General features: G+C 41.1%; 1 protein-coding gene and 1 non-coding gene across 2 annotated transcripts in view; one reads left to right on the forward strand and one right to left on the reverse strand.

The window, feature by feature from the left end:
- Positions 1-19046, forward strand: part of NCBP3 (nuclear cap binding subunit 3) — a 42012-nt gene that overhangs the window by 571 nt on the left and 22395 nt on the right. The window contains exons 2-3 of the mRNA XM_064582718.1: positions 1543-1608; positions 3526-3631. Of these exons, the coding sequence (XP_064438788.1) occupies positions 1543-1608; positions 3526-3631 (172 nt within the window). The remainder of the gene's footprint in view (positions 1-1542; positions 1609-3525; positions 3632-19046) is intronic.
- On the reverse strand, positions 18378-18487 carry LOC123854860 (U6 spliceosomal RNA). Its single transcript, XR_006793410.1, has one exon. It is a non-coding gene; the product is annotated as a U6 spliceosomal RNA (small nuclear RNA).

A 19046-nucleotide genomic window follows, 5' to 3' on the forward strand; every position in this document is an offset into this window, starting at 1 on the left:
GGCGGGAACCGGAGGAACTGTCGGGTGACGCCTGCATCAGGGTCTCCGTTGGAGCTGATGTTTGTTAAAATACAGCACTCGCGGTTTCTCTTAGAGGCTTGGACTTGTCAGCAGCAGAAACTTAGTGTTTCTTTTGTGACTTGAGAGTCATCTTGTCCCCATTCCACCTGCTTTGTAGCACCTACACCGTGGCCCCGGCATGTGACCCTTAGTGAGACCAAAACATAAGCGAACCAGCAGTGGTCCTTGGTCCGTCTTTTATCACATGGGGGGTGGGGGGGAGAGGTGTTTCGCTTTTGGTCTGGTGGTCCTATGTCTCGTTCTTAGGGCTGGTCTCAGGCCTGCATGGCTCTTATGTACTTAATTTCTCATCTAACATGAACTAGTTTTTACCACATGTCAGCAAGTCTGGCTTTTAAATTGAAATTGTGGGAAAAAGCGAAAAAGACAGGATCACTGAAGATAGCAAATGATAAAGACTCTGGTAACAACAATTAACATAGTGGCATTTTACCATTTACTACATTATGTTGTTTAAATATCAGTGCAGTTGTGAAGTAGATATTATCCCTTTATTCGTTCAGTGCGACATGCAGCCAGGCACAATCCTAGGCCCTGGATCAAGATCAAGATCAAACTCTCTCCTGGAGTTTATGTTTTAGTTGGAGGACACAAATTAAGAATTTCTAATAGTGGTAAATGCTATGAAGAAAGTGAAACGTGTTAATGGGACAGAGAGTGCAGAAAACAGGGAAGGTGTGCAGAGCGGGAAACCAAATGGGCTAGGATGGTCAGGGAAGTCCTCTGATAGTGACTAGTGACAGTTAAGCTGAAGCCTGAGTGACAAAAAGGAGCCAGCCAAGTGCAGATTTGGAAGAAAGTATTCCCAGCAGGGGCCACAGTAGGTGCAAAGGCTATGAAATGGGAACACAATTGTTTTGTTGGAGAAATGGAAAGTTCGGGAGAGCAAATGGGAGAGCAGTTAAAGAGGTTAGGAAGGCAGGCAGATACCATGGAGGAAACCCAGGCCCATAGAGGCCAAAGGAATTGTACAGTGTCAAGTACTTAGTGAATCTCATAGCTGTGGCTTCCAAGTCCCATCCTCTTTTCATTGCATTGTGCTGTGTTTTCCTAGGAAGTCTAGGTGAGTCTGGACTTTGTGCATTTTGGTGAAGACTTGTGCTCCACCTGGTGGCCTGGCATGATGAATTTGTCCTATGTGGGCTGGGGAGATGAGTGAGTGTGCCTTACTTAACTTGGACATTTTTCATGAAAGCCTGTAGATTTTCATTTACATAAATACCTTCAGCAGATGGACTTAGTTAAGGTTTGGGACAGGGTCTGACCTAGAAAAGAATTCTTGTTAGAGTGGTTGATTGCGTACTACCTGGAGTTACTGAGACGGGCTTCCTCATAGTAAAGGGTTGTCAGGGTGAGGACGGATTGCTGAAAGGAATGACTACCCAAAAGGAATCTGTTGCTTTCATCATGAGTTTTTCTTCAGTTGCTGTTAGCATTTCTCACTCTTCCGCCTCGTGTTAGGACACAAGCAGAAGATATGAAAACAAGGCTGGCAGCTTCATCACCGGAATTGATGTCACCTCCAAGGTAAGACAGACCATAATTTATTTATTCATTTTGATAAGCAGGTGAACTTAATGAACTTGGTCCCTTGGATTTGTGGAACAGCAGTTACTCTTTACCTCCATTTTTCTTTTGTTGCTTGATTAAAACATTTTTTTAACTTAAATTTTATATTACACAATGATGCCTTCATGCATCCTGAAAACACACAGGCAGCATTTGTATTCTTACATTTGTGAAAAGATAAAATCCATGTACCTTGTTGCCTGTGCTTAACCATAGCTAAGAAAAAGTTCTGCACTGGGAATGCTTTTTTTATGTTATGTCTACTCTTTAAAAATGTGTTTTTAAATACTGTTTTTAATACTGTTTCCACTTCAACTGAAACAAAACATGAAAAGTACCTGGCATATAGGAGGCTGTTAGTAAATGTCTTTATTTTTCACTGGTTGCGGCCTTAGAAAAATAGGATTTCCTGATTGTGTGACTGTCTAAACTTTGAAAGCCAAGTCGGCTGAATTATTCTCAGTACCTGGGAGTATTGCCTTTTATCTAGTGACTGCTGTTACTAGGTTACCAGCTTTCCTATAACTCTTTACAGAGCTTAGCCTATTTTTTTCCTTATTATAAACAGTATACATTTGTTGCTTTAATTGGATACTTGGTAGTATCCAGCTTAGACATTCATTCTGATTTTAATGTGTGCAGTTTAGAACAGGATTTTGAATTATACTTCTGAATAATAGGACTGTTTAACTATATTGGGCGTATAAAAATAAATGTGTCATGCTTACCTTTTTGTATTTTATCTGGGTCTCAATCTGTCTCAGATTGCTTAAAGGCCAAATGAAAGAACTAGTCATCTTTTAGACAGGCAAGAAAATAGAATAAAGTGAAGATGTTTTCTTACTGTAATTGAAAAAGAAGTAGATGGTTCTGTTCTTACTCTTGTACGGTTAGCCATTATGTGAAACATATATGAGGGAAAGGGTGGTAGTCCCAGAATTGGGACTTAAGTTGTTACTAAGGAAAGGTAGATTTGTTGTTGGCACTGGGAAGACTTCAGTGAAGAAAATTAGCAGAACTGTTGGGGAATAACAAAGTGCTTTACCAGTCCCCACAAGCTTTCTTGTAGTCAGACCTTCAATTAGTGTCGCAAAGTCAATGTACAATTAGTGAAGAGTTCCTAAGAGCTATCAGAAACCCACAGTTGGACTTGGACTTATTTTAGCTCTTGGAGAAAAACTTAAAAAGCTGATTATTTTGTTTTTCAGTGAAGTATCAGTGCTTTTTGTCACTTAAAGATGAAAACTGGCAATTCCATGGACACAAGCCTAGAATAGAGGAGAGAGTTTCTTCGCTTTAATGTTATTTTTAAACAGGGAAAATGCTTTAGGGAGTGGACTGCTCAGGCAGACATAATGTGATAGGTGTGATTACCGTGCACACAGATAATGTGAAATGCGGGTGGTGATGGGGCTTCTAGAAATAGCACTGAGATCAGAAGATCTGCCCCTCCACTAGCCGAAGTATCTCCAGCAAGCCTTTTGACTTTTTTGTACCTCAGTTTTGGCACCTGGAAGATTGGAGTGAGATTGTTTAGTTGTAATTTGTTTGCATGATTGCTAATAATAAGTAAAATGTCATAGAACTAAAGCAGCCATTACTCGTTGAATCAATAAATATTCATTGAATTCCTAGCATGCTCCAGACACAGTGATACATATTGAATCATGGAGATTTTTACAAATTGTAGCAGTATTAGTATATGCTGGCCCAGTCATTGACTGTGAATATCCAGTTCTCTGCAAAAATTATTAAAGGCACAATGTTGCTTATTTCTTCTGATTTACTTTAGGGTTGTCACTGAAGCATTATGTTGCATTTGTGATTTAACTTTCCTCCTCCGTGTGTCACTTTGGCTTTTTTTGTACCTTCTAGGAAGCAATTGAAAAGAAAGAACAGCGAGCCAAGCGCTTCCATTTTCGATCAGAAGTAAATCTTGCCCAAAGAAATGTAGCCTTGGACCGAGACATGATGAAGAAAGGTACAATGTGTTGGGGGGTATTTTTCCACATTTCCCCAGAAAATGGGTTTTCCCTGCCATGGCCTTGTGCTTCTGGCCTTGCCTTGCATGTCCAGTCCTCATCCAAACACTCCCAAAGGAAGGGACTTGCAAAGCCTCCATTTCTGAGGTGATGTGTTTAAATTTGAGCTGCTGGGGCACCTGGGTGGCTCAGTCGGTTAAGTGTCTGCCTTCAGCTCAGGTCATGATCCTGGAGTCCCAGGATCAAGCCCCACATTGGGCTCCATGCTCTGCAGGGAGTCTGCTTCTCCCTTTGCCCCTCCCCTCGCTCTCATGCCCTGTCTCACTCTCTCTCTCAAATAAATAAATAAAATCTTAAAAAAAAATAAAGTTGAGCTGCTGTTAGCTGTGTCTTTAGATGCTATAGCTGGAAAAGAGAGATCATCTTGTCTGAGAAAGCCCAGAGAAGGTCACCCAGTTAGTGGTAGAGCTGAGATTAGAACCTATACTTCTACAGAATCTTACTCATTTTCTGCTTTTATCATGGAAGTGTTAACTTTTCTTTGCCTTTAAATGTAATGGAAGTGTGGGACGTCTGGGTGGCACAGTCAGTTAAATATCCGACTCTTGGTTTCGGGTTAGGTCATGATCTCATCAGGTCATGAGATTGAGCCTCACATTGGGCTCTGCGCTCAGTGCAGTCTGCTTAATTAAATCTCTCTGTCCCTCTCCTTCTGCCCCTCCCCCCACATGCTCGTTCACGCGTGTGCTTTCTCTCAAATAAATAAGTAAATAGATACTGTAATGGAAGTGTATCACACTGATAGTTTTTTTTAGGGGAGTCAGGAATACTGGGATTGGTAGGGGAAAACCATTAGTACTTATGTGATACAGGTTTGTGATTTTATTTTTGTGTTTTATTAGGGTAAACATTTTGCTTCCTAGAACTCACCCTGAATTACATATATAGTAATCTGCCCCAGTCTTCCAAAGCAATTTATAAATAAAAAGAAAAATTATTGCTTTTTTAATTCACAGCCCATATTATTCCACTCTAATATAAATCCATCAATGCAAAAGGTCTCCTTTAGTATTTGCAAATTTGGGTATTTGTGAAGGGCTTAGTAGGCATCCTTCTGAATGCATGTTAGAGGTCTCTGCTTTGCTGTGTGAGTTTTTCTTGTTGGGAACTTGCTGTTTTACCAGGCACTATGTCAATTAGCACCTTACACACTCGTTTCTTATTCATTTCTCACAACAGCCCTATGAGAAATATATTTTTATCCCTATTCTACAAAGAAAGAAACAAGCTCAAGGAAATTTAATAAATGCCCAGGGTTACACAACTAGTAAAAGTAGAGTCAGGACTTGAACCCAGGTTTTCTGACTCTAAAGCCTTGCTCTTAATAACTTTGCTCTATTGCCTTATAGTATGTATATGATACCATAAACCCAAACCTCCTCAGTCCATCCCAGTGGACAGAGTAGCTTGGATACAGAGCTCAACTCTGGATGCTGCTTTATTCTCTTTCTGCACCATGAGTTCAAGTTGGAAATATGACCTTGCTTCCTGTGTAGGCTGGGTTTCCAGGCATCTGCTTGAGTGGATTTCTGTTTTAGGAAAATAGAACAGCTGTGCAGGCTTGACATTCATGTGCCTGTACAGTTTGGGCTCAAGTAGACCTCTGAGGCCTCTCACAACTCCACCTTTAAGCACCATAGTTTTATTATACCTGTTTACTTCTAGTCCTGTGAACATTTCTTATGATTTTTTTTTTTAAGATTTTATTTATTTGTCAGAGAGAGAGAGAGAAAGAGCGTGCGCACAAGCAAGGGGGGAGCGGCAGGCAGAGGGAGAAGCAGGCTCCCCACTGAGCAAGGAGCCCGATGCAGGACTTGATCCCAGGACCTGAGCCGAAGTCAGACGCTTCACTGAGCCACCCAGGCATCCCATCTTGTGACATCTTGCTCTGATCTTATTCATGCCTTTTAGTCTGCTGATTAGCCCTTCCTTATCCCATGCTTTATCTGGTTCAGATGTCTCTTCCTCCGTAAAGCATCCCTAATCACCCACTCAAATTTCTCTCCCACCTCTGTTGGAACTCTTTAGTGTGCTAAACCCTCCTGGAATTCAGTCTCAGTTTCTTTGTGAATGTGGGCAAATTATTGAACCTTTTTAGGTCTCAGTGTCCTTGTTTATAAAGTGGGAAAATGATACCTACCTGAAAAGGATCACTTTCAAGGTTAAGTTTTAATTTAAAAAAAAAGAAGCTTTAGGGACACCTGCGTGGCTCAGTCGGTTAAGCGTCTGCCTTCGGCTCAGGTCATGATCCCAGGGTCCTGGGATCAAGTCCTGCATCAGCTCCTTGCTCAGTGGGGAGCCTGCTTCTCCCTCTGCCTGCCGCTCTTCTCTCTCTCTCTCTGACAAATAAATAAATAAAATCTTAAAAAAAAAAAAAAGCTTTAGTTTTGTTTTTGTTTCTGTATTTTTGGAAAAGCAGTCCTGATTGATCTACCTAGGATGTCAGCTAGAGCAGGTTGTTCATTACAACTTGTTTCTCATCTAGGAGGCCTCATGACCTAGGATAGTGTTGCTGAACTCTGGAGAACCCTGTTGCCTATCCCAGATCAATTTAAATTAGAATGGGAGGGGGGGTTGTAAAGGTCCCAGAGATAGTTCTTTCTTTTGTGTCTCCCCAGGTAATTCTAATGTATAGTCAGGATTGAAAGCCTTTAATGTTATGGTTAAGAGCATGGGTTCTGAAGCCTGACCTGTCACTTTCTAGCTCTGTGACCTTGGGCAAGTTATTAGCCTCTGAACCTCAGTTTCCTTATCTGGAAAGGCAGGACTCTATCCCAGGCCCCCGGGAGTGTTTTTTTTTTTTTTTTTTTTAATTTTTTAAATTATTATGTTAATCACCATACATTACATCATTAGTTTTTGATGTAGTGTTCCATGATTCATTGTTTGTGCATAACACTCCATGCTCCATGCAGAATGTGCCCGGTTTAATACCCATCACCAGGCTAACCCATCCTCCCAACCCCCTCCCCTCTAGAACCCTCAGTTTGTTTTTCAGAGTCCATCGTCTCTCATGGTTCGTCTCCCCCTCCAGTTTTCCCCCCTTCATTCTTCCCCTCCTGCTATCTTCTTTTTTTTTTTTTCTTGACATATATTGCATTATTTGTTTCAGAGGTACAGATCTGTGATTCAACAGTCTTGCACAATTCCCAGTGCTCACCATAGCACATACCCTCCCCAGTGTCTATCACCCAGCCACCCCATCCCTCCCACCCCACCCCCCACTCCAGCAACCCTCAGTTTGTTTCCTGAGATTGAGAATTCCTCATATCAGTGAGGTGATATGATACATATCTTTCTCTGTTTGACTTATTTCGCTCAGCATAACACCCTCCAGTTCCATCCACATCGTTGCAAATGGCAAGCTCTCTTTCCTTTTGATGGCTGCATAATATTCCATTGTGTGTGTGTGTGTGTGTGTATATATATATATACACACACACACACACACACACACCACCTCTTTATCCATTCATCTGTCGATGGACATCTTGGCTCTTTCCACAGTTTGGCTACTGGGGACATTGCTGCTATAAACATCAGGGTGCACGTACCCCTTCGGGTCCCTACTTTTGTATCTTTGGGGTAAATACCCAGTAGTGCAATTGCTGGATCATATGGCAGCTCTAGTTTCAACTTTTTGAGGAATCTCCATACAGTTTTCCAGAGTGGCTGCACCAGCTTGCATTCCCACCAACAGTGTAGGAGGGTTCCCCTTTCTCCGCATCCCCGCCAACATCTGTCATTTCCTGACTTGTTACTTTTAGCCATTCTGACTGGTGTGAGGTGGTATCTCATTGAGGTTTTGATTTGGATTTCCCTGGTGCTGAGCGATGTTGAGCACTTTTTCATGTGTCTGTTGGCCATTTGGATGTCTTTGGAAAAATGTCTGTTCATGTCTTCTGCCCATTTCTTGATTGGATTCTTTGTTCTCTGGGACCCCGGGAGTTTTTATAGGGTTATTGAGAGGCTTTATTAAAATGTTACAGTTCTTAGAGTGGCATATAGTAAAGTGCCCAATAAATGTTGTTATCATTATCTGGTGTTCTCCAACTTCAGGCAGCCATCCAAGTGGCCTAGCCTCTTGGGAGAATGGGGACATTGGAATAAGTATCTTGACTCCTGCAGCCACACCAGGTGTCAAGTTATTTCTTCTTCTTCTTCTTCTTAATTCCAGCAATAATAAAAGATACCACTTGATAAATGCTTATTATGTGCTTGTCACTCTGCTGTGTGGTTAACTTAATCCTTTGAGCAGTGCTGTGAGGGGGAGAGTATTCATTTGTTTTACTGATGAGGAAACTAAGGTGCTGAGTTTGAGAAGCTCACTCAGGTCCTACAGCTAGGTAAGTAGCAAGGCTGGGATTTGAAGGCTGGTCTGACCAAGGCCTGTATTCCTAACCTCTCTGCCAGCATTCAGTGACATAGTTTGGGATATGTTGACTAGAGCATTCTGCATCAAGAGTTCTTGCTACTCTTGAGTGATTCAGTGTCAAGCAGCTTTAGTCTCCTTATCCCCAAGATCAAAGCTCTCATGTTTGGAAGGGACTTAGAGGTTATCTAGACCAACCTCCTACCCAGTGCTGCAGGCCTTTTAGCAAGGTTCTCAATGGGCTTTTGGCCTTTGCCAGAACATTTCCTAGTGGTGGCACGAGAACTGTTTATGAAGCGGTCAGTCTTATGTTTGGATACTTCCTCATGTTGAGCAGAGATTGCTTTCTGGTAATTTCTGTCTATTAGTTACTCTGTGACTCTTAGAACAACATTAAGTCCTTTCCTTATTCACACAGTGAACCTTCTGGTGAGGGAATTGGCAGGCTGTGCCCTCAATTTTCTTTATGTGAAATGACTTTCTGGTCTCCTTCCTCTAGACTCTTTCCAGTTTCAAAATGCCCTAATAAGGTGAGGTGTAGATTCCAGATATGGTTGGATTCATGGGGAGTGTGGCAGGACTGTTACTGTACTCTCTGTCCTAGCTGTTTTGTAGTGTTGTATTAATCTTCTAGTCAACCTAAGCAGCCAGGGCTTTCCCCCAGGAATTGCACCCATCAAAACAGTCTTCCCATCTTGTTCTTGAGACACTTTTAAAAAATTACCTTTTTATTTATCCTTATCAGTTTACATCTTGTTGATTTCAAGACTATTTCAGCCTATTTAGTTGATTTTATCATAACTATCTTTCAACGTTTTAGCTATACTTCTCACTTTGTTATGCATGGCTTCTGCATCTTGTTGGTAAATCTTAAACAAGATAATCCTGTATCATGCCATGAAACAGATCCATGAATTATTAGTCTTATTCTGTTATCAGGCCTGCATTTCATTTTATTGTCATGAGGAACTAGATTACATGCTTTAATAAACGAGGTAGAACACCATCTGTAGTATTCTTTGAATTTCTAGGTCTGGTAATCCTATCAAAAAAGAAAGAGATTAGTGTAAACTCTTGTCATTTCTTATGGGAAAGACTTGGTTTCTTAAGGGAATCAGAGTCTGTCTGATAAGCTTTTTTTTTTTTTTTTTTTTTTAAATCCAAAATCTGTTTATTGGGATAGTGTCCCACTCATCTTGATTCAGGATGCTTTTAGTGCTGCTTCCTCCTGAAGGGGCATCCTCTGTAAGCCTTGCTTTTCCTCTTGTGCGCTGGCAGAGGACAGTGGAGCAGCCAACACAGAGAACTACCGTTTGTGTGTGGCTCAAGACGGTGGTGCTTTTGTAGCATTCCAGGGACAGGGACAGGAGGTCCTTCACCAGGGGCATATTCTCATGGGGAGGTCGTCACCGCCAGAAACGTTTTTTGTTTCTTTTGGGGTGTTTTTGTTGGTTGTTTTTTTTTTTTTTTTTTTTTTAATTTCAGAGAATGACATCTTTTCAGTCTGTGATTTGGGAAAAAATTTCTCTTTTCCTCTTATGAGAATCAGTACATGATTAGTCTTTCTTAAGGCTTTAAGGTACTTTACTCCTTCTCTGCAACTTTCTGGAGATTATCTACCTAATTTAGAGATTACTGCTTAATTCTGAAATCACAGCTAAGTGTTTGAGTCAGTGCAATGGGATGTAATTTTTGAAGAAGATTTAAACCTATTAAAACTAATTCTTAGCTGTTATCATCTATCTTGGGTTTTAGTTCTTATGTAATAATAGCTGTTCTGTCAATTATTAGAATAGCACAATAGAGCAACAGTTCTGCCCTTTTTCTTGCATCATCTTCCCAAAGCAATGTTGCTCCAAACACTTAAAAGAAAAAGCCATGGGCGCCTGGGTGGCTCAGTTGGTTAAGCGACTGCCTTTGGCTCAGGTCATGATCCTGGAGTCCCGGGATCAAGTCCGCTCAGCAGGGAGTCTGTTTCTCTCTCTGACCCTCCCCCCTCTCATTCTCTCTTTCAGATAAATAAATAAAATCTTTAAAAAAAAAAAAAAAAGAAAAAGCCATTAGCATTTTTGATGAGCCTGCTTACTCTGGACTATAACCTTTTCCTCATTAGATGTTATACAAATAATTCATGTCCACCAAAGAAAATTTGGAAAGTAGGGTAAGAGGAAAGGTTACCCACAGTCTGCCACTCAAACCCAGTCATTGTCAGCATTTTGTGTATTTCCTTCTAATCCTTTCTGGATCCTTTATTTTTGTTACTCCTTTTGTAGTCCTATTGGTTTTTTCCTTTTTACTTGCTAGCTGATCATCAGCATTTTCCATGTCATTATATAGCCTGATGTTAGTTGCTTAGATTTTTATATTTTTTACATTCATTCTGTTACATTAGCCATTAGTAATTTACTCTTTATTTTCCATGTTTGTTCTTTGGCGAGTTGTGCTCCCCTAAGTGCTGCTGCCTTTTCTTTTTTGGGGATCACCTCTCATACTTTGAATTAATGTATTTAGTGTATTCCAAAGCTTTTGATCATTTTATTTTTATTTATTTATTTTTTAAAGATTTTATTTATTTCAGAGAGAGGAAGAAAGCAAAGAGGGGGAGGGAAAGTCGGGCTCCCTGCACAGGGCTCAATCCCAGAACCCTGGGATCATGACCTGAGCTGAAGGCAGATGCTTAACCAACTGAACCACCCAGGTGCCCCAAGTTTTTGATCATTTTAATCTGAGGCCTTGGAATTGACTATTTTCTCTGGATTTTCAGAAATTTGCTTTCCTAAAAACTTGAGTTTTGTGTCCTATTATCTGTCATTCATTGTCTTTCCTGCTAGAAAATCCAAGATGATGCCCTCACCACCTTGCTTATAAGTCAGTACTCAGTAAATGTTGAGTCCTCATTCACCAGTGCATGTGTTCACTGCCACATCAGCAATTAGCCCTTTCTCAGTTGGACATAAGTCTAGGTGCCTTTTTGGTTGTTTTATTTTAGGCAGTGACTTTGTCAGCAAGGTGAGGAAATACTGAGCATTCTTTTTTGGCAGTCTTCCATCAGATCTTGAGCTTAACAAAGTTTCCATCTCCAGTGGATCTTGCCACTGTCACTGTCAGTCAGTTTGGGTCTCCTTTGAGAATGAACCTTTTTTATCCTCTAGCCGACAGAGTAGTTTTTCTCTGTAGTGATATGGCTTTTGCATCCCTTTTTTACATCTTTATCTGCTTCTTTTGATCGAGATTGTCCATTGCCCATTTCTAGATTTTTATGTCATCTTCAAAACATAGACATCTGAGGCTAGAAGCTTTGTTCCTTAAATTCTTTTCCTTTTGTTTTTTAAACCAATTCCTCACCTGTAGGGTTTTTTCTAAATGTTGTTTTAATGTTTTGATAGAACAGCGCTGTGATATTCTTGATACTTGTATCATTTTTGTCATTTTTTTGGTCTTTATTTTCTCTGCTTGTCTCATTTATGATTAGATCCTTGTTACCAGAGCAGCAAGTCTCCTACAAGCTCTTTTCTCCCCGATCCTCAGTCTGTTCCTGCTACCATCACCAGGAGCTCTCCCTGTATTTGTTACCTTCTTCAGAAGTATGTCTTTACTTCCCATAGGATTTTTTTCTTCCAAAGTCATGATTTAGCTTGAAGAACTAAGAAGGCTCCTGTCCAATGTGGACATCCATCTCAGTTGAATTTGGGGTCTGTTCACTGTTGAACTGCTGGTCACTAATAAGGACTTGCCAGAGTTCATAAGTCTCGATGGTATCTCTGTCTTCATGAATCTGGCTGGTAGGAAGGTACTCAGCTGATTGAGTCTGACCATCCCTATATGGTTTCTAATTAAACCTATCTTTTACTCTTCAAAATGACAAGTAGTTAAACATTTTTTTATCTGAACATATTCGCATACTTTTAAGTAAATATGTAAATACTTTTAAGTTCATTTGTTTTGCTTTTGTTTTTTGGGTGTTTTTAAAGACTTATTTATTGAGAGAAAGAAAGAGCTTGTGTGAGCAGGGAAGGGGCAGAGGGAGAAGAGAGAGAGAATCCCAAGCAGACTCCCTGATGAGCACGGAGCCTTACGTGGGGGCTGGATCCCATGACCCATGAGGTCATGACCTGAGCCAGAATCACTGGTTGGGGGCGCTTAACCGACTCAGCTACCCAGGTGCCCCTAGGTTCATTTGTTTTAAATAGACATATGAAAACATACTTGGGAGTAATGGATATTGAATTCTTGACAGAATTACTTCAGAGAAGGGAGGGAGAGAAGGGATGTAGAGGAGTTACACAGGCCTGTTCTCTATGTCATGTTTTATTTGCCTCAAATCTTTTTAAGATATTAAGCATTAAGTTAGGTGGTGGATACACAGGTATTTAAAAAAAATTTTATTGATGTATTTGCATATTTCACAACTACAAAGATTAAGTGAGATACATACTGAAGTATTTAGTAAAAAAGTAACACAATCCTGGTTAAGGCTGAGGTTCTTTTTTTGGAGGGTCTGACTTTATTTACTTTTTTTTTTTTTCCATCACGATACATGTACTCTTTAATCCTTATCACCTATTTCACCCATCCCTCCACCCCCATTTGCTCTGGTAACCATTAACAGTCTGTTTCTTGGTTTGTCTCTCTCTCTCTCTCTCTTTTTTTTTCCTTTGCTTGTTTCTTTTGTTTCTTAAATTCCACATATGAGTGAGATCATATGGTGTTTGTCTTTCTCTGACTGACTTATTTCGCTCAGCATAATACTCTCTAGCTCTTTCCATGTCGTTGCAAATGGAAAGATTTCATTCTTTTTTTTTCTATTTTTTTTTTAAAGATTTTATTTATTTGACAGAGAGAGCGAGAGAGCACAAGCAGGGGGAGCAGTAGAAGGAGAGGGAGAAGCAGGCTTCCCACTGAGCAAGGAGCCCGATCCGGGGCTCGATCCCAGGACCCTGGGCATAACCTGAGCCGAAGGCAGATGCTTAACCATCTGAGCCACCCAGGCACCCCAAGATTTCATTCTTTTTTATGACTGAATAATATTCCTCTGTGTGTGTGTGTGTGTGTGTGTGTACACCACATTTTTTTTTTTAAGATTTATTTATTTGAGAGAGAGAGAGCATGAGTAGGAAGGGCAGAGGGAGAGGGAGAGAGAATCCCAAGCAGACTCCATCCAGAGCCCAACACAGAACTTGATCCCACTACCCAGAGACCATGACCTGAGCTGAGACCAAGACTCGGTCGCTCAACTACACCACCCAGGCACCCCTGTATAAACCACAATTCTTAATTCTTTCAAAGAACCAGCTCCTAGTTTTGTTGATCTATTCTCTTGTTCTTTTGGTTTCTATTTCATTGATTTCTGCTCTGATCTTTATGATTTCTCTTCTCCTGCTGGGTTTAGGCTTTATTTGCTGTTCTTTCTCCAGCTCCTTTAGGTGTAGGGTTAGGTTGTGTACTTGAGACCTTTCTTGTTTCTTGAGAAAGGCTTGTATTGCTATATACTTTCCTCTTAGGACTGCCTTTGCTGCATCCCAAAGATTTTGAATAGTTGTGTTTTCATTTTCATTGGTTTCCATGAATTTTTTTAATTCTTCTTTAATTTCCTGGTTGACCCATTCATTCTTTAGTAGGATGCTCTTTAGCCTCCATGTATTTGAGTTCTTTCCGACTTCCCTCTTGTGATTGAGTTCTAGTTTCAAAGCACTGTGGTCTGAAAAAAGACAGGGAATGATCCCACCTTTTGGTACTGGTTGAGAGCTGATTTATGACCTAGAACGTGATCTATTCTGGAGAATGTTCCATGGGGACTAGAGAAGAATGTGTATTCCGTTGCTTTGGGATGGAATGTTCTGAATATGTCTGTGAAGTCCATTTGGTCCAGTGTGTCATTTAAAGTCTTTATTTCCTTGTTGATCTTTTGCTTAGACGATCTGTCCATTTCAGTGAGGGGGGTGTTAAAGTCCCCCACTATTATTGTATTGTTGTCAATGTGTTTCTTTACTTTTTTTTTTTTTTTTTAAAGATTTTATTTATTTATTTGACAGAGAGATACACAGTGAGAGAGGGAACAGAAGCAGGGGGAGTGGGAGAGGAGAAGCAGGCTTCCCGCGGAGCAGGGACCCCAAGGTGGGGCTCGATCCCAGGACCCTGGGATCATGACCTGAGCCGAAGGCAGACGCTTAACGACTGAGCCACCCAGGTGCCCCGAGTGTTTCTTTACTTTTGTTATTAATTGCCTTATATAATTGGCTGCTCCCATGTTAGGGGCATAGATATTTACAATTGTTAGATCTTCTTGTTGGATAGGCCCTTTAAGTAGGATATAGTGTCCTTCCTCATCTCTTATTACAGTCTTTGGTTTAAAATCTAATTTGTGTGATATAAGGATTGCCACCCCAGCTTTCTTTTGGTGTCCATTAGCATGGTAAATGGTTTTCCACCCCCTCACTTTGCATCTGGGGGGTGTCTTTGGGTCTAAAATGAGTCTCTTGCAGACAGCATATCGATGGGTCTTGTTTTTTTATCCAATCTGATAGCCTGTGTCTTTTGATTGGGGCATTTAGCCCATTTACATTCAGGGTAACTATTGAAAGATAGGAATTTAGTGCCCTTGTATTGCCTGTAAGGTGACTGTTACTGTATATTGTCTGTGTTTCTTTCTGGTCTGTGTTGCTTTTAAGCTCTCTCTTTGCTTAGAGGACCCCTTTCAAGATTTCTTGTAGGGCTGGTTTCGTGTTTGCAAATTCCTTTAGTTTTTGTTTGTCCTGGAAGCTTTTTATCTCTCCCTTCTATTTTCAGTGACAGCCTAGCTGGATATAGTATTCTTGGCTGCATAGTTTTCTCGTTTAGTGCTCTGAATATATCCTGCCAGTCCTTTCTGGCCTGCCAGGTCTCTGTGGATAGGTCTGTTGCCAATCTAATGTTTCTACGCTTGTAGGTTACAGATCTCTTCTCCCGAGCTGCTTTCAGGATTTTCTCTTTGTCTCTGAGACTTGTAAGTTTTACTATTAGATGTCGGGGTGTTGACCTATTTTTATTGATTTTGAGAGGGGTTCTTTGTGCCTCCTGGATTTTGATGCCTGTTTCCTTCCCCAAATTAGGGATGTTCTCTGCTATAATTTGCTCCAGTATACCTTTTGCCCCCCCTCTCTTTCTTCTTCTGGGATCCCAATTATTCTAATGTTGTTTCGTCTTATGGTATCGCTTATCTCTCGAATTCTGCCCTCGTGATCCAGTAGTTTTTTTATCTCTCTTTTTCTGTTTCTTGATTTTCCATCACTTGGTCTTCTAGATCACTGATTCTCTCTTCTGCCTCATTTATCCTAGCAGTTAGAGCCTCCATTTTTGATTGCACCTCATTAATAGACTTTTTGATATCGACTTGGTTAGATTTTAGTTCTTTTATTTCTCCCGAAAGGGTTTCCCTAATAACTTCCATGTTTTTTTCAAGCCCAGCTAGTATCTTTAAAATCTTCATTCTGAACTCTAGTTCCGACATCGTACTAATGTCCGTATTGAGTAGGTCCCTGGCAGTCGGTACTACCTCTTGTTCTTTTTGTTGAGGTGTTTTTTTCCGTCTTCTCATTTTGTCCAGAGGAGAATAGATAAATGAGAGAAAAAATGCTAAAAGGGTTACAACGTCCCCAGAAAATACACACTAAACAAATCAGAAAAGACCTGAAACCGGGGAAAAAGAAAGGGAAAGAAAGAAAAAAGAAAAAGAAAGAAAAAAAAAGATAAAAACAAAAAACAAAACAAAAAAACCAATATGATCAAATTTGCTCAGGCTGGTGCATAGATCAGTGCCACACAGTAGATTTTGGGCATATTTTGTTCTGTTAGAAGAAAGTGTCTCCCAAAACTTTAAAGAAAGAAAAACATATATGTACAAAAAGAAGGGTTAATACGATGAAGGGATGGAATATGACTTAAAGATGAAAATTATAAAAGATTTTATAAAAGGAATTGATAAGTTGGTTCAAAAAAGAAAGAAGAGGATTTAAAAAAAAAAAAAGGGAGAGAATGTGATCAGGCAGGAGACTAGAACAAAGCCATACACTAAAGATTTAGGGTTTATTTTGATCTGTTTGAAGAAACTGTATCTCAAAATTTTAAAGAGAGAACAACATATATATATATATATATATACATATATATACCAAAAATAAGGTTAACTACTATGAAGGGATAGAATATGGCTCCAAAAATGAAACAAAAAAAAATATTTTTTAAAAAGAGGGATTGATAAGATGTTGGTTGAAAAAGGGAAAATGAAAAATGAAAAAAAAAAAAAGACAGTTAAAAAAAAAAATTAACTTTGAAAGACTAAAGAATCATGGAGGAAAAGCCGTGAATTCTATGTGCAGTATTCCCCTAGTGCTGGAGTTCTGCCGTTCTCATTGATCGGTAAACTTGGTCTTGGCTGGCTGTTCTTGCTGATCTTCTGGGGGAGGGACCTGTTGCTGTGTTTCCCAAATGTCTTTGCCGGAGGCATAATTGCTCCGCCCTTGCCGGGTCTGGCCTAAGGAATCCGCTCAGGTTTGCTCTCGGGTGCTTTTTTAAAAAAAATTTTTATTGTTACGTTAATCACCATACATTACATCATTAGTTTTTTTTTTGTTTTTTTTTTTAAGATTTTATTTATTTATTTGAGACAGAGAGAATGAGAGAGAGAGAGCACATGAGAGGGGGGAGGGTCAGAGGCAGAAACAGACTCCCTGCCGAGCAGGGAGCCCGATGCGGGACTTGATCCAGGGACTCCAGGATCATGACCTGAGCCGAAGGCAGTCGCTTAACCAACTGAGCCACCCAGGCGCCCTACATCATTAGTTTTTGATGTTGTATTCCATGATTTGTTGTTTGTGTATAACACCCAGTACTCCATGCTGAACGTGCCCTCTTTAATACCCATCACCAGGCTAACCCATCCTCCCCCCCCTCCCCTCTAGAACCCTCAGTTTGTTTTTCAGAGTCCATCGTCTGTCATGGTTCGTCTCCTCTCCTCCTCTCCCCCCTCCCCCTCTCCCCCTCTCTCGGGAGCTCTTGTTCCTTGCAGGCTTTCCATACAGCTTTGGAGGACGAGAGTGAAAATGGTGGCCTCCTAATCTCTGCCCTGGAGGAGCCGAGAACTCGGGGCCCCACTCCTCAGTGCGCCCCCAGAGAAAAGCAGTCAATCACTCCTGTCTCCCCGGTCTCCGGCCACACTCCGTGCTCACCCAGCCTGTGACCGAGCGTTTCTATCTCCAGCACCCTACCCCGTGTGGAGTCTCCAAACCCAGCAGATCCCTGCGGTGCGCTCCCGCACTGCTCCTCCCGGGGGAAGAAGGGGAGTCTCCCCAGATCTGCCGCTTGTTGGATCCCTGCTGGAGGAGCAGTGGCCTGACTGTGCCACGGATCATGGTTTATGGCAACCCTGAGCTGAGAGCCCGCGCCTGGGCTCCGTCTCTGCAGCTGGCTTCCCCGCTCCGATACCTGGGAGCTCTGCTGCACTCAGGCACCCCCGGTCTTTCTCTGACCCCGAGGGTCCCGAGACCACACTGTCCCAGAGAGGGTTCCACCCCCCGCTTAGCCACTGGAGCAATGTCCCTCAGCAGAGCTGACTTCTAAAAGTTGCGATTTTGTGCTCCGTGGCTCTATCACTTGCCAGAAGTGGCCGACGGAGACCCCCTCCCCCACCGTCTATCTTCCCTAATATCGCCTCGGTTTCACTTCTCCGCACGTCCTATCTTCCAGAAAGTGATCGCTTTTCTGTTCAGAGAGTTGTTGCTGTTCTTTTCTTCGATCTCCTGTTGAGTTTGTAGGTGTTCAGAATGGTTTTTTTTTTTTTTTAAAGATTTTATTTATTTATTTGAGAGAGAGAGAATGAGAGACAGAGAGCATGAGAGGGAGGAGGGTCAGAGGGAGAAGCAGACTCCCTGCCGAGCAGGGAGCCCAATGCGGGACTTGATCCCGGGACTCCAGGATCATGACCTTAGCTGAAGGCAGTCGCTTAACCAACTGAGCCACCCAGGCGCCCGGTGTTCAGAATGGTTTGATCCATATCCAGCTGAATTCCTGGGACCAAACGAAATCTAGGTCTCCTACATCTCCGCCATATTGCTCCGCTCCCCCGGCCCCATCACCTCTTTAACCCATCCCTCCTCCCCCCTCCCCTCTGTAACCATCAGTTTGTTCTCTGTAATTAAGAGTCTGTTTCTTGATTTGTCTCTCTCCTTGTAATTTTTTCCCTTTACTTCTTTGTTTTGTTTCTTAACTACTTAACTCATCCACATATGAGTGAAATCATATAGTATTTGTCTTTCTCTGGCTTATTTAGCTTTGCATTAAAAAATATGGAAGGCTCCACAAATTTACATGTCATCCTTGCTTAGGGGCCATGCTAATCTAATCTTCTCTGTATCATTCCAGTTTTAGTATGTGTACAGCCAAAGCAAACATTTCTGCCCATTCTTAAATGGCATTATTCAGTTTTTGGATGTTGAGTTGTGTTAATTTCTTTATATATTTTGGATACTCACCCTTTATCAGATCTGTCATTTGGAAATATCTTCTCCCATTCAGTAGGTTGCCTTTAAGTTTTGTTGATTGTTTGCTTTGCTGTGCAGAAACTTTTTATTTTGATGTTCTCCCAGTAGTTTATTTTTCCTTTTATTTTCCTTGCCTCATGAGATATATCTAAAAAAGTGTTGCTACAGTCGGTGTCTGAGAGATTACTGCCTGTACTCTCTTCAAGGATTTTTATGGATTCAGGTCTCACATTTAGGTCTTGAATCCATTTTGAGTTTATTTTTGTGTTTGGTCAAAGAAAGTGGTCCAGTTTCATTCTTTTGCATGTGGCTGTCCAGTTTTCCCAGTGCCATTTGTTGAAGAGACTGTCTTTTTTTTCATTGTATATTCATTCCTCCTTCGTTGAAGATTAACTGACCATATAATTATTAAGTTTATGTCTGGTTTTTCTTTTCTGTTCCATTGATCTATGTGTCCGTTTTTATGCC

This window comes from Mirounga angustirostris, unplaced genomic scaffold (genome assembly GCF_029215605.1).
Source record: "Mirounga angustirostris isolate CCGP_5_RB_7025 unplaced genomic scaffold, mMirAng1.0.hap1 SCAF_17, whole genome shotgun sequence".
Lineage (NCBI taxonomy): Eukaryota > Metazoa > Chordata > Mammalia > Carnivora > Phocidae > Mirounga > Mirounga angustirostris.